Here is a 16,303-nt window from a genome sequence, read left to right on the forward strand (position 1 = left end):
AAGAACTATGTTATTGGTGTATTGTAAAGTTTGAGCCGTGACGCGAGACATAATGTGTCTTTCGGGCTACCAAAATCTAATCAGGGCTACTAAAAATTATTGGTCACTAGCCCTGCTGACTACCATGGAAATACACTTAATTTCGACCCCTGTGGAATCATACAGGGATGTGTTTCTTTGTAGTGTTTGTGGATGAATTCATTTGTGGATTGACCATGTGTGGGTGGATGCATGTGTGAGTCATTTTGTTTCTGGATGAGTTTATTAACTCCAAAACTATGTGTGGTTGGATCAGACATTCCATTTCCCAAATGACATTTAAAAAAAAGTCTATGTTTACGGATAAATGCCAGACTTTTATCTGAAATCAGACTTTTTAGGTCAGCCTGGTGAAAGAAAATCAGCTGTTGATTTGTCCACAAAGAAATTCTCCTCTTAGATCTGCTTCTCAAGAGCTGTTCCTAAAAGCTCTGTGATTAAAAAACCTTAGGGGTTACTAAAAAGGTAGAAATATTTCACTGTACATGTACCTCCTAAAAGTTTTTTTTGCTTTCTCTGTCCATTTTTTCCCTCCTTGCTGTGCCTTAATGTTCTCCTGTGTTTTCCCAAAATCTATAACGGTGGTTGCCTCCTTTCCCTCTGGGTCTTGCGTACCACCTCCTTTCCACAAACGCTTTGTTTTTTCACCAGATCATTGGAATTTTACCCTAATTTTATTTAGACAACCTTGAACTAAGACTAATGTCTAGGCCTGATGCCTATTTTACTTTATGTAGATCTTGATCAGTCTGGAATTGTTGCTAAAGGTAAGGGTGGGCAACCACCTTCGATTCCCTCTCAAACCCACCCAGGTGCAATGAGGTACAGTTTCACTTTGGTGGTGGTCAGGTTCTTTGGGATTTCACAGGGATTTCTCCTTTTATAAACCAGAAATCTGATTTTGTCTTTTTTTTCCTTCTTTTTTGTCTTTCTCTTTTTTAAATATACAGGGTATATATACATTCTTTTATTATTAAGTTCAAATTCTAGAAAAACTTAAAGATAAAACCATAAAACCACTAGATTGCAGAGGGGGGCTATTCAAATTATTACAGATATGCCACACACTTCTCAAGATTTCAACAGAAAATGCAAAAAAATAGTCAATGACCTGACCTGATGTTTTAACCCCAGCAGAGTTTTTTTTCAAAGGCTAAATGACACCACACCACACATCATACATGAAATGGTGAAAGGAGTAGTGAAGTGTATGAAGAGAGAGAGGGAGAGGGATAGAATGCACACAGAAAAAACTCTTGGTTAACTCTGGGTTAACTCTGTGTTAACTCTGGGTTAACCCTGGGTTAACCGCATGTAACCCCAGTGTGTTTCCAAGGTTCAATAAGCTTCGATTCCAAGTTGCTGCTTCAAGCTTGTATTCCTCAAAATTAAACAAATGGTAACTCTGGGTTAACTCTGGGTTAACTCTGGGTTAACTCTGGGTTAACTCTGGGTTAACCCTGGGTTAACGGCATGTAAACCCAGTGTGTTTCCAAGGTACAATGAGGTAACAACAGCTTCGATTCCAAGTTGCTGCTTCAAGTTTGTATTCCTCAAAATTAAACAAGTGGTAACTCTGGGTTAACTCTGTGTTAACTCTGGGTTAACTCTGGGTTAACTCTGGGTTAACCCTGGGTTAACAGCATGTAACCCCAGTGTGTTTCCAAGGTACAATGAGGTTACAACAGCTTCAATTCCATGTTGCTGCTTTAAGTATTCCTCCTTAAGGTTTTTCTTAGAAATGATCTTCAAGTTATTAAAGACCGAAGATGTCAAGACGTCACTCTCTGGTAAGCCAAAAGTATTGGGTTTAACTTCAATTTTTGCTCTAATGTGTATCTGCTTCTTTCAGAGGAACCAAGACATGTTTTATTTCTCCTTGTGGTGAAAGGTACAGTGTCAAAAGCTGGTTTTTTTAGTAACATTTTACAAGTTGAACCCTTTTGTTTTTTGGTCGGGCTGCAGATTGTAAAGCGGATCCTTCCCTGTTGCTGATTTTGAAGTGGGGTGGTGAGCTGACGCCAGCTGGGCGTGATCAGGCTGAGGAACTGGGCAGAGCCTTCCGCTGTATATACCCTGGTGGACAAGGTAAGAAGACTCTGTGTACATTCCCTTTACTTTGGAACAATAGGTTTCAACTAAGTTTCTTTGTTATACAAATCTAGGCCCAATTTCATAGAGCTGCTAAGCACAATAATTTGCATAGCATGAAATTTCTTTCTTGATAAAAACAGGATTACCAACAAAATTTCTGTTTTTTGCATATTGCTTGCTACTAGTAATCAGCTGTTGTTTGCTTATCCTGAAAAATCACATGGAAATTTGGTTGGTAATCCTGGAAGAAATTTCATGCTAAGCAAATTTTCGTGCTTGGCAGCTCTATGAAATTGGGCCCTGGGCTGGTTTCCATTTTTAGGGAGCAATGAAATTTACTCTGTAAGTGTTCTGCCACTTAGCTGCTAAGTGGTGGCCCAGCGGTCTAGGGCTCAAATTCTGTAGTCTGGCCTGGTCAGTTGTGACACTTGTGTCCTTGAGCAAGAAACATTATCTTGATTGCTTCTCTCCAGCCAGGCATAAAAAGGGGTACCGCCGCCGAGGACTGAGGACTGAGGAGTAACTGAAATCTGAAATGGACTGAGGAGTAGGTGACAATGTGCCACTGGCGGCAGTTGATTTTGGTTGATAGCCCAAATCAGTTAAGTGTAGCCGTCACCTTGTGATTTAAGGCGATTTCTTAAAAAAAGAAATGGTTGAGAATAATTTAATGTTAAGAACATATTAAAACCATGTTGAATCACAATTTATTATTGTTTCCATTCAGGGGAGTATGCCGGGTTCCCTGGTTGTGGGTTACTGCGTCTTCATAGCACTTACCGTCACGATCTTAAAATATATGCATCGGATGAAGGGCGGGTACAGATGACTGCTGCAGCATTTACAAAGGTCAGTGTCATTTCATAAAGCTGCTTGAGCACAAAAAGTAGCTAAGCACAACAAAGTTATGCTTACCAGAATAAGGTTACCAGCCAACTACAAGGTCTTGTGTACAATTTGTGACTGCAATCCTGCAGAGAATGTTAAGTAAGCAGCTCTATGATGTTGGGCCTTGATTGTATGGAGACATATTTAAATATAAACCACAAGGGAAACTGACTGGTTTATATTGATATCTGAAACAAAATGTCGCATCCCCTTAAGGTGATCCCCTGGCTGCCGCTTCCCAGGTTGTATCGTAATTTGGGTGTGATCCCTGGCTACACGGCAGTTAACGGTTGTATGGCTTCTGACCGGCACCCCCGAACAAAGATATTGACAAAATAGGGACACCGCCAATAAAGGGCTAGATAGCTCAGTTGGTAGAGCGCCGGCACGTTAATCCGGAGGTCGTTGGTTCGAATCCCACTCTAGTCAATTCTTTGTTCAACCCCAAAAATCATATTTAAATTTACTCAACATTTATACATTGTTCATTTGTTGTCTTTGTAATAAAACGTTACATACCCATGATTGTGGCTGTTCACTTCTGTAACCAAGCCCCTGAAACTTACTACCCGTTGTCTTTGTTGCTTGATGCAGGGTATGTTGGCCTTAGAGGGTGAGCTTACCCCTATCCTGGTGCAGATGGTGAAGAGTGCCAACACTAATGGCTTGCTAGATCATGAGAAAGACTCCGTCACGCTGCAAGGAAAGTAAGTCAAGCTACAAATATATATATTTATCTTCAAGTACACGCTAATCCACCAATCAGATTGGCAGAATGGAGTGGTGATAAAAACCTATATTGCACGGCTAATATCACTACCATGCGTATTGTGTGTTCTATGTCACGCGCCAAGTTTGCTTGAAGATAAATACGTTATCACACGCGCGCTCGTGGAAATACGGAAAATATAGCGCGTCTGCGTCCCATATCCAACTCGGCCTTTGGCCTCGTTGGATATGGGACGCAGAAGCGCTATATTTTTCCGTATTCCACTCGCGCTTGTGTGATAACTTATAATATATTTTTTTCACAATCTAAGGGAATGTTTTCATTGAATCTTGCAAAAAAAAAATGGTTAACTGAATCTAATACTTTTACACCTGATGGATATGTTTTTCTTTTGACCATGTTGTGATGTCACCTTGTTGATGTAAAAAGCAACCTCATGAATTCGGGTGCATTTCTCGGCAGGCAAGATTGTATTTAGTTATTTTATTACATATCCAAAAGCGCAAGTGCCGAAAACAGGATGGTGATTAGGAAACAAGAAGAAACGATGTGGGAGGAAAAGAAAAGAAAAAAAAACCCATGCAATCAGGTTGGGACTGAAACCCCATCCACATGCAAGGCTCTGGTCTGAGGTGGGATTCGAACCATGGTCCACAGGGGTAGAAGGCAACCTAATCCCCAATGTTGATATACGTGTATAAAGTTCGTCTTGCCCGCCAAAAATGCCCTGCCGGAATGCATACAAATTATTTTGATTTCAAATCAATTGCCTTGATGAATGAGTGTCTTTGTTCCATAGATGTAACAGTTTGTGTATTGAAGTTCGAGCTCGCATTCTGCATCAGAGGTACTTAATCACATCACTGTACAGCATCCAGTTCTGTTTTTTTTATTCTCTCCACAAATATTTCCCCTTTTTGCTGAATTATGTTTTCAAACCAAGGAAAGGGGTTTGTCTTGTTCATTTTGTCATGTAGATGAGTTCACATTTTTGTCAAGTGAAGAGTACTCGGGTCCCAACTTCATGGCTCTGCTTACCGTAAGCAAAGAATCTGCGCTTACAGAAGCAGGAAATTCTGTGTGCCTATGTCAAGCGTATTTCAGTGATAGCAGGGGTTACCAGGGAATTTTGGTTTGTGCACGTGTGTGTACTCCACGTTACTAGGCATTCCACGCTTACACAGCTAGCGCAGAAATTTGGCGCTTGCACAGTAAAAGGAGAATGGTGATCATAACACAGAGTTTGGCGGCAAGCAGAGCCATGAAATTGGGCCAGTTCATTTCACTGATTGTTGACGACATTATACAATCCTTCCAGAATGGAAATTCCACATTTGTATCATCATCTAGCTCAAGTTAATAAACACACATCCATTAGATCTTTCTAAAACATGTCAATCAGGGGCCCTGCTTATCGTAGACAAAGAATTGGCGCTTGCAGAAGCAGGTAATTCCCTGCTTATTTCAAGGGTACTTCACAGGTTAGCAGGAATTTTTGCTTGTGCTGTTCATACCTCTCGCACTGGGGCATTCTTTGCTTCCACAGCTAGGGCAGAACTTTGGCACTTTCACAGGAAGCGGAAATGTTGATCGTGTGCTCAGAATTTCGGGGGCTAGCAGAGCCATGAAAGTGGGCCCTGATTGGTGTGTTTAGGTGGACGTTTCTCTTTCGATCACCATTCTCAGCTTACGTGCAAGCACCGAAACTTGGCTCTAGCTGTGTAAGCATAGAATGCCTAGTAATGTGGAGTACGCACGTGCACCAGCCAAATTGGCTAACCCGTGAAATACAGTTGCGTAGGTGCGGAATTCCATGCGCCGATTCTTTGCTGACGGTAAGCAGAGCTATGAAATTATAGGCCCTGGCATACGGTACATTTCTTCGCTTACGGTCCATAGAGTCTTGTTATCAAAAACCAAACTGACGTAGCTATAAACGACTCCCCCCCCCCTCTTCTTTGACATGGATTGTTCTCACAGATTGGAGCGGTGTTTGGTGGATGATGTGTGTACTAATTTGATAACCTGCTTTGACGATGATCAAAATCGCCTAGTGTAAGATAAACTTCATCACCCATTGCCATGACCAATCATTGATAAATCCAGATCTGATTCCAAGCATTCAGTTTCAGGGGGACATTGTCCACATCATCATGTCGTATTTCATAGCAGAACTTAAATTTAAAGATAACAATCCAGTATTTACACCCCCAAGAAGGCATGATACTCTTCCTTCTTCCTAAAAAACCAGCCTATCGTTAAAGGCAGTGGACACTATTGGTAATTACTCAAAATAACTTTTAGCATAAAACCTTTCTTGGTGACAAATAATGGGGAGAGGTTGTGAGAAACGGCTCCCTCTGAAGTGCCATAGTTTTTGAGAAAGAAGTAATTTTCCACGAATTTGATTTCGAGACCTCAGATTTAGAACTTGAGGTCTCGAAATCAACCATCTAAACGCACACAACTTCGTGTGACAAGGGTGTTTTTTTCTTTCACTAATATCTCGCAAGTTTGATGACCAATTGAGCTCAAGTTTTCACAGGTTTGTTGTTTTATGCATATGTTGAGATACACCAACTGTGAAGGCTAGTCTTTGACAATTACCAATAGTGTCCACTGCCTTTAATTCAAGTGCCTGCTATATTTTAGATATTTTTCCACAACATTTGTATTGATTCTACTGTAGAAATAGCTTTTAATTTTAAAATAGATTTTTAAAGTCTAAACACATCTTTTGACCTCTGTGTTTCCACAGAAATGTTGACAACTTTATTACTGCAAGTTTGCAAATTTCATGTTTAAACAATCTGCGATAGGGAAATCATTTTGAATTATTTACTAATAATTGTTAAATGTTGACAACTTTATTACTACAAATTTGCTAAATTTCATTCCTTCAACAACTTGCCACAGGGAAATCATTGTTATTTATTTACTAACAATTTTAGGGTCTCATGGTGTCGACTGATAGATAAATTTTATTTTGTTCCACACACACAGAGCCTTGTCATTTGATTGGTCAAACACATGTTGCTCGTCATCCATTATTTCGCCATATATTTACTGCCATGAGGCTCCAAAATTGAATATTGGACAGGCGCCCTTCCAATATGGATTAATATTGGATAACTTTTGGACAGCAGCTCACTGTTTCCAAAATAATTGCTGCCCGCCCGTTTCACTGAGTTAAGGATGTGTTATGCGATGAACAATTTTGATTTCTGAAATAAAGTCGTCAACAAATTTCAAATGACAAGAATCTATGTGTGAGTTATGTATATAAAACAAATATTGGATACATTTCGTTCCTGCGTTGTGACAGAATACTTGGTGAGTCACTTGGAACAGTCCATATTTCACCTCGTGATTATAGTTTTGGACAATTCTCTTACATACATCCAATATTTGTATTACATTACATTTTGCCATTTGTCCCAGCAGAGTTACAAGTAACATTTTACATTACACAAGTTACTAATTTGTTTCAGAAAATTGTTTAATTTGTTTGTTGCTTATCAGTTGTTCATCTCAACCCAAGTTTTTGAGGCTCTGTTTCACCTGTTATTTTAAAAGGAATAGCTGTGTTAATGAGCAACAGTGTAGGGAAAAGTCACAGTTGTTTAATTTCCAGTTCCTGGCTTATACATATTTGATTATTCGGGGCCTAATTTGTAAGCAGAAATTTTATTCCATAACCACGTCGTAGCTAGCATTTTTTTCTGCTGAAGTGATCACAAGAATGTGCTTAGCGGTAAACAGCTTGATCAATCCTGTAAGCACAAAAATCACTAAGGGCAGAAAACTCTGCTTAGCAGAAAAAGGGAACCATTCAAAATTCCATGAAATATCTATCATTGCAACTGTTCCCCAATGAATTTTTTGCTTAGCAAACAAATTTTGTAAGCCAGTTTTTCTGTTAAATAGCTTTATGACATTGGGCCCAGAACACATTATAACATCTGCATTCTTTGATTTGGGTGGTAGACATACACATCTGGGTTCAATTTCATGGCTCTGCTTACCGTAAGCAAGGAACCTGCGCTTACGGAAGCAGGGAGTTCTGTGTTTAGGTCAAGCGTATTTCACGGGTTAGCAGGGAATTTCGGCTTCTTCGCATGCGTTCACTACGTTATTAGGCATTCTACGCTTACAAAGCTAGCGTAGAAATTCGCCGCTTGCATGTAAGCGGAGACTGGTAATCGTAAACGCAAATTTCAGCGGTAAGCAGAGCCATGAAATTGGGCCCTTGTCTTATCACCACAGTACCCTATATTTTGCTAAGCTTGAATTCTGGATTTAATTCCTTAATTTCTTTCATTCTACAGAGTGAAGGAGATGTTGTATGAACGATTCCGGAAGAAAGATAATTTCACTGAAGAGGATAAAAAGGAGGTGATTACGATTGATTCAGCATTCTGACCCAACAATCCTGGCCAAAATGCTTGGGCCACCCATACGCAATATTGCAATACGCAATTTTTTTACTTTGTAAGATTTATATTTGCATGGTAATCCTTCAGAACACTTTTTTAAGGCAATAAAGCTATGGATACAACAGTTTTGTGATCATACTTTAGTCTAATTTGTATCCTTTTGCGCGAAATGGTAGTTTTAAACATCACTTGTATTTCGTGTTTAACAAAAAATAGATATACTGGCTAATTTCAAACGGGAGTAACTCAGCAACGCGATCAGTCCCAAAGCTAGTAATATACCAAACTACTGCTGCTGGTGTGTTCTTTCCAGCCATGCATATAACTCAATTTCATTATGGTCATTTGGAGGAGGACCAAAAAAAAAGAAGAGTGTGGGTGGGCCTAATGCAAAAACATAATTCAACTGAACTAATTTGATGTTTTCTTCTCTTGTCCAGCTATCTCCAACTGGCAGTAGGTCGCTGCAGCACTCCTTGTCATGCATTGAGAATCCAACAGAGATGTGTGTGAAGATTTATAACTTGATGAAGAGTATGACCAAGCAAATCAGACAGTGTTTAGAGGACGAAAAATCACGTGAAGGTAATGGGAAAATGTCTTCCAAAAGAATTTAGAGGGCACATTAGTTTTTTAATTTTGTTCAGCTTCTATTCAAGGATCTGAGGAGATTTGAAGGCAATGCAATAATAATAATAATAATAGCTTGGGGGGCTAATCATCCTTACTCGCAGCTAGAGCTGAATTGTGAAGGACACGGCTACAACGTGTTCGAGAAGCAGGCATGCAAGGGCGCATTCAGCTGCCAGCCACATCAACCCATTATCACCACGGAGCACAGCCAAGATCGAAAGTGTTTGATTTTTTTCCTGAGGGAGAAAAACCGGATAGTCTGGAAAACCCTCTTGGCACAGCAGAGAACCAGCGCACAACTTAACTCACATATGGCCCTGACCGGGAATCGAACCGGGGTCACCTTGGTGAGAGGCGAGCGCTTTACGCACAAGCCAATCATGCCACCCAATGCGCCTCTCTAATTGAAAAGACTTCATATTTTTGTAAAAAGAAAGTTGTTCCCATCCTCTAGGTTTCAAGAAACATATCATCTATAAAATGCGCTGTCCAACAACCAAACACACCGTCTAACCAACGAATATGGTGTTTTATTGAAAGCCATAAAAAATGTTTCGCTTGGTTAGGCATTTTGAGCACTTAACTTTATACGGAAAGCTTTAAATAAAATTTAAGACACAGCGATTCTGCAACATAAATATTTCTCTGGAAGATACGGCACTGACATGAACTTCACAATCAGTGACTTCATGCATGTGTATTACATTAGGGCTACAATCCCAGCCAAAATGCTTGGGCCACCCATTATATAAAACAATTTCCTGTGCACTTCCCATTCAAAAAAAAAAAGAAAATGTCCCCCGCCCCCCGCTCAATGTTGACTGTAACTCTAAAGACGATCGGCAATTGGAACCAACATTGAAAGGGGGCAGGGGGTCCCAACGAGATATGGCCGGGGTTGTAGATAGCTTAGTTAATGGAGCGCTGGTACCTTAATCCTGTAGTGGTTACCAATTAGGGAGGTAGTGCTTTCTGCTCTACCGGCCAGGCTTCGAATTGAAGATACCCAAGCCTACATTCGTATGGACTGTGAAAGGGGTAACCCTGTTTCAGCCCTAGGAGTAGGTGGCAATGGCCTCTGGAAAAAATAATTGTAGCCCACTCCTTGAAGTGGCCTTCAGGCTTTGTGTGTCAGGGGACTTGCATACAAAAATCCTGTTGCCTCAATTTATCTTTTCTTAACCAGGGCTCAATTTCATATAGAGCTGCTAAGCACACAAATTTGCTTAGCATGAAATTACTTCCTTAATAAAAACAGGGTTACCAACCAAATTTCTATTTGTTACATATTGCTTGATACTGGTATTCACCTGTTGTTTGCTTATCCTGAAAATCACGTGGAAATTTGGTTGGCAATCCTGTTTTTATCAAGGAAGAAATTTCATGCTAAGCAAATTTGTGTGCGTAGCAGCTATGAAATTAGGCCCTGTGATGGTTACCAAACCTGTTGCTCCTTGACAGAGATGATGTTATACCACAACGAGTCGTTGGATCTGATGCTGCGACGCTGGGCCAAGCTAGAGAAGGACTTCAAGACTAAACTGGGCGTGTTTGATATCACCAAGATACCTGACATCTACGACTGCATCAAGTACGATCTCTTACATAATGAGAAGATTATCAGCTCCTTAGGGTTTACCGAGATGGGTAATCTCTACCTAGGAGCTCAGCTATTGGCCGATGTTATAATACCACAGGTAAGATTGCTCAGCCCTTCCCTGGCAAAACAGCCGAACTTGAAAAAAAAATTACATTTTGAGAAAAAGCAAGTACAGAGATAAGCTGTTTAGAGAAAGAACATGTTATATTCACATCCATACATTTTCCTCAAACAATTGCCCCTTACCAAAGGAAAATTGCTGTGCCCCTTCAACGAAACGAAGGAATCAAAATTCAAGACCTACATGTAGGCTATTTTAAATCATGTTTTTGTTTTCCTCCCTCCCGACAGGAATACGGCATCACTGCAGACGAGAAACTGGAGATCGGCACAAGCATCTGTACACCCCTACTCCGTAAGATCAGAGCGGACCTCCAACGTATCAACAGCGAGGAGGAAACAACATTCAGACTGAATCCCAAATACTCCAAGGGGGTTCTGTCTCCAGACAGGCATGTCAGGACTAGGCTGTACTTCACTAGTGAGAGTCACATCCACTCCCTTCTCTCCTGCCTCAGATACGGCAATCTCTGCAGTGTGAGTTGTCTACATTTCTGTTGTAATAATAATAATAATGGCTTATTCAATTCTGTCACTCAGTGACGCTCGTGGCGCTCCAACAGTATCCCTGATCACTGGGCCCATTTACTTTATTTCTTAGACCATTTCGGCTCCCCTGCCAAACATGTAGTGCACCAAGCAAATTCAATCGCATGAACAATCTAGGCTCAACTTCATAAAGCCTGTAAGCACATACAAATATTTCTTTGCAGAAACTGGGTACCAGCCAAACTTTCATTTAAGTTAACGCTTATTTTTTGCTTAGCAAAGTAATCAGGCATGCAACTCTTCCGCGAACTCCGCATTTAAAAAAAGTTAATCGACGCTTTAAATTTTTAGCCTAGTATATGCCTGGCATTAACAATTTACAACTACAATACTGACAAATAAGCCTAGTACATGCTCACAATGCACCTTAGAGCATAATAAACCTCAACATTTTCTAGGGTACCATTGTGGGTGTCATGTCCCGTGGAATTTCGGCTGCCTCGCTCCGCACTTGCGTTGTGCCTTCAAAAAATTCCTTTTCAACGGGCAGTGGCATGCCTGAGTAATTTGCCAGAAGTGGTATTTGAGTGATAGCTTATAGAACAACTTCTGACAAAAATCCACAGTTTGAATTAGTATTTGTTCTTTCCCAAACAGGAGATGAGTGACTCCCAGTGGGCCCGTGCAATGCAATACCTAGGAGAAGTCAAGGAACTAAACTACATGACACAGATTGTGCTCATGCTGTATGAAGACCCTAGTAAAGAACCGATGTCCGATGAACGGTTCCGGGTGGAGCTCCACTTCAGCCCTGGGGCCAAGGGCTGCGACTTTGACAGTCTTCCTACATTCGGAGGTTACCGATCTGTCTCTAAGGATGTAAGTTTGATTGAAAGGTAGACACACGGCGCAGCAACATCTCAAAATTTATTCCAATCAGAATTAAGGTGTTTTGTAAAACGAGCAGTTGTCAACACACATTCAAAAATAATCCAGACAGTTTCTCTACTCCTATTGGTGGAGAGCACGTCACGTGGGTGTGTTTAAACGGTTGATAATGACCAGTGTTTATAACCAGCTGGCTTCCGCATGTCAGGCGTGCAAGATAATCATGCAAACGCAATTCAAAGTAAAGGAAAGTCAATTAAGCTTATACTGTTGCCTTCAATTAATCATCAAGGAAGTTTGGAAATATTTCAGTCTTCGTTTATTGTTAAACAGTTAAATGTCCCGACCCTAGATATCATACCAAACCACCAAAAACATTCAGAAAGTCAGATCCCCGATACTTGTGATCATTGTAGCGCATATCGCCCTAGAATTGCACCGAATATTCAATACTTGTTGCTATTTCCTTGCAACCAGGGAGACATGTCACCAACGGACCAACTTTCTGAAAACGACGAGGACTCCACATTCAGCAATATCACGACCACCAGCGACAGTCCGCAGTGCACCGCCACCAGGGACGACTTCACCCCGACGTCATCGCAGACGGCCCTGGACCAAGACAATTGGAAGGGAGAGAGTACATCCAGTGGGGATCTGGACGCCAGGATGGAAGCCCCTAGTATGAGGGTCGGCATCAGTATTAAAGAGAGTAGTCGACCCAGTTCTGGCCCTGCGTCTATTCCGTCCAGGGCGAGCTTCAATACACTGACGGATATTGCGGAGCATGATGATTCATTATTAAAGGGTAGGAGGTTTATTTTTGTTGTTTTATGTTTCTGATAAGGAAATCATGAACAGTACTTCTTAAGGAGGAAGGGGAAATTTCAAATTCAATTTTGTGATGTACTAATTTTCAAACAGTTCGAGTCCTCATGTGAGTGGGAAATAAAAGTTAGAATCTCTAACTTCTTGTTAACATGGTGTAAATTGCCTTTGTATTTGATCCCCTTCCAGTCAGGCCTAGAAATCCGACGCGAATCCACGTCGGATTCCATTTGGATTCTGGCGGAGTCACGCGAACGCGTGTTGAATATGAAGAAAACGTTGGAGTTTGTATTTATTGAACGCTGACGCGATGCTGTTTTGTCAACTTACAAAATGGCCGCACAAACACACGCTAAGCAATGCCTGTTTGTTCAACTTAGAAAATGGCCGCCTTCGCGCAAACGGGGCATGTATATAGGCCAGTGCGCCCTCTAGTTCTTATAATACTCTATAGTAGACCTCCTGAATTGTAATATCCAAGTCTTGACCCACAAGCCATCTTCAGGAATCTCATCCATGAAAAATGAAATGTTGTCAACTACTTTTTACCCATTCCATTTTTCAGACCATCAGCCAGACAAGGGTGGCAAGGGGTTACTTGGGGTCCACAGTGCCCCTAACCTCCGCCAAGCTGACAAGGAGAATCCTGGTGATGCTAACTGGGTCGTCAGTCAGGAAGAGCTGCTTCGAAGAGCATCACATTTCTCGGCACAAGGTAAAACCACAGTGATGTGTGTTAGCACTGTATACTCAGTACTTTCCCGAGTCCTGTGAAAAAATATCACAGGCATGTTACTCGGGTGGGATTCGAACCCACGACCCTTGCAATTCTACAGCAGTGTCTTACCAACTAGACTACCAAGGTTGCCCGGCAGCTAGAGGCAGTTCGAATCCTATGTTTTGGCAGCGGGTACCGCAACGATATAATAGATGTTAAATTTGCATCAGGGCTAAAGAATATTAATTTTGGTTTCTGCCTCTAGCTGCTGGGCAACCTTGGTAGTCTAGTTGGTAAGACACTGCTCTAGAATTGCAAGGGTCGTGGGTTCGAATCCCACCCGAGTAACATGCCTGTGATATTTTTTCACAGGACTCTGGAAAGTACTGAGTATACAGTGCTAACACACATCGGTGTATGGGTAAAAACCAAAATTAATATTCTTTATCCCCGATGCAAATTTAACATCTATTACACAGTGATGTGAACATTTACAATATGGAGAGGGGTGAGGGGGTAGCGGGTTCATCGAACTGTAAAAATGTTGTTTTACTTTTCGTGGTTGTTTAGATTCTATTTGTAACATTTGTGTAGGGAAAAAGACTTAAGAGTTTTCAGAAAGAAGTATTGATGTAAGGGGTTATTATGAGAGGTAGGTAAGACTAAGTTTTCTTTGTTCAGCCCAAAATCATTTAAAATTTACCCTTTCAGTCTTTCTTGCGGTTTATTATTTAAATATATATTTGTTGAATGTTTTTGTATTAAATTTTTTAGTATGCTTAAATGAGTTGTGGAAAACGGGTCCCAATTTCATAAGAGCTGCTTAAGCACAAAAAGTAGCTACATGTACAATAAACATGCTAACATGCTTAGAATAAGCCCCTCCCCCACCCCCAACAAATAAAAAAAAATAAATAAAATAAAACAAATCCATATGTATTTCCGGTGACTGGTCTCCTAAGATTTGCTCGGCAGAAACTTCAGCTTAAGCAGCACCATGGAATTGGGGCAGATGTTATATGGCACAGTTGAACCTAGTGATATTAATCTCACTATGACCTTATCATCCAACCACAGGTATACCACTCGATCACCAAATGCAAGTACCGTCCATCTTACCTCTAGAGACGCTACACAATTGCCTCTCCCTCAAGCAGATTGATCATTTCTTGGAACGCTTTACGCAGAATGGTGCCATGACCCCAGAGAGCACCACCCCACGCCAATCCTACCAACTCAACACCTTCACTCCACGGAGGGTACTCCCTACGCCGTTGTCGTTTGGTCGCGAATCGGATGGCTCCCTCTACAGTCGATCCACAAGCAATCCGTCTTCCAATACGTCGAGTGCGCTCCCCTCCCCGACGGAGAACAACTCGCAGCATTTTGATTTCATGGAGTTCGTGGATAAGGTGAAGAGGAAAGACAGTTTGGGTAAGGCGAACAGAGGGAATAGTCTCTCGGATCAGTTGCCAGATGGTTACGTGGCCGAGGACGAAAGCCAGGAGGGCTTGCTGCCAAGGAGTAGACAGCAGAGCCGCGGTTCAAACTGCCCAGATGAACCAATGGAAACTGAGACCATTTTAACACCTAAGGGTCTGGCGAAGAAGAGAGTACATGAAAGGCTGACAGTTGATACCAGGCAGGGAGACAGTATGGACGCGGACATGCAAGATTTACAGACACCTACAAACATTTGAAGAGTTGAACACGTGGATACCTGGTGATGGTCACCATAGTCCAGTGGTTAGACTGCAAGTCTTGCAGTCCAGGCTAACTGTTATTTCACAATTTCATGTGACTAGAATAAGTTTTGTCGTCTAGTTACTGGATAACAATTTCTTGATTTGTGCAATTCATAATCATTGTTTGTTTGACTGAGATTGGCTGTTGCCAGCTTGGTGTTTATATCCTCTTGAGGGAAACAAACAAACAAACAAACAAATGGATCTATTGCAGTGGCTTGCTCTATTTACACATGTACTTTAACAGCAATGTGTTATGCAGTCGCTCCTCTTCCCCAATTCCCACCTGTTTCCCCCCCCCCCCCCCCCCGCCCCCCGGAATGCCAAAATTTAATTTTACCCCAGTTAATTCAAATAATTTTTTATTATTCAGCTCAAGAGTAGTACTTGTGAAAGTCTAGTCAATTCTTTTTCAGAACAGCAGTACGTAATTACTTTAAAAGTTAATGCTCCCCCCCCTTAACTTTAAGCCTGCCCTTTTTTTCCCCCTTACCACCCCATTTTGTTTAGATCTTGCACTGCCTTTGTCGATGCGGCTGTCAAAAGTGTGTTTAGACAATTTGCTCCTTGCACCATGTTCATATGGCATGGGTGGCTAGTGCTGGAAGCATTCGCCTGGTTTGATTCCTGGCTTGGACCATGTAAGTATAGTTGTTCGCTGGTACTCTTCTATGCCAAAAGAGTTTTTTCCTGTTTTTTATTCCTCCTGAAAATTTTAATATTTTTAATCTCTGGCTGTGCTCCATGGTCATACATTGTTTGTACGTGTATACTGGTGGTAGTGGCTGGCTGTCTTAGGGAGCGTCTCAAAAGTCGGAACGGTAGGAACGTTCTTTTTGGATCACAAGAGTATCCCCGCCGCTTTTGTCCGTTCCACAGGACCGGTCTTTTGGAACGCTCCGCGTATACTTTGTCATGATGTTGCGATCCTGCGGGCATATGCCCGCAGGAACGTTCTTTTGCGCTAGGAACGTGCCCGACTTTTGAGACGCTCCCTTAGGCACCCTTGCATGCCTGCTTCTCTAACATTTTGTAGCCGCGTTTGTCACAATTCAGCTTCTCAGCTGGGAGTAAGGATGATTAGCCTCCGAAATT

The 16,303-nt window shown here is 41.5% G+C and overlaps 1 protein-coding gene across 3 annotated transcripts in view; it reads left to right on the top strand.

Moving 5' to 3' along the window:
- Positions 1-15,505, top strand: part of LOC139937023 (inositol hexakisphosphate and diphosphoinositol-pentakisphosphate kinase 2-like) — a 36,700-nt gene extending 21,195 nt beyond the window's left edge. For 2 of the 3 annotated variants that reach the window (XM_071931967.1, XM_071931964.1), the window contains 12 exons: positions 2,005-2,127; positions 2,861-2,982; positions 3,616-3,728; positions 4,551-4,598; positions 8,080-8,146; positions 8,628-8,772; positions 10,282-10,517; positions 10,772-11,017; positions 11,687-11,908; positions 12,395-12,725; positions 13,311-13,460; positions 14,541-15,505. In XM_071931967.1, the coding sequence (XP_071788068.1) occupies positions 2,005-2,127; positions 2,861-2,982; positions 3,616-3,728; positions 4,551-4,598; positions 8,080-8,146; positions 8,628-8,772; positions 10,282-10,517; positions 10,772-11,017; positions 11,687-11,908; positions 12,395-12,725; positions 13,311-13,460; positions 14,541-15,163 (2,426 nt within the window). In that variant the 3' untranslated portion in view covers positions 15,164-15,505. The remainder of the gene's footprint in view (positions 1-2,004; positions 2,128-2,860; positions 2,983-3,615; positions 3,729-4,550; positions 4,599-8,079; positions 8,147-8,627; positions 8,773-10,281; positions 10,518-10,771; positions 11,018-11,686; positions 11,909-12,394; positions 12,726-13,310; positions 13,461-14,540) is intronic. The other variant, XM_071931965.1, reaches the window with a different exon arrangement.
- The last annotated feature ends 798 nt before the right edge of the window (positions 15,506-16,303 follow it).

The sequence above is a fragment of the Asterias amurensis genome, chromosome 5 (genome assembly GCF_032118995.1).
Source record: "Asterias amurensis chromosome 5, ASM3211899v1".
NCBI lineage: Eukaryota > Metazoa > Echinodermata > Asteroidea > Forcipulatida > Asteriidae > Asterias > Asterias amurensis.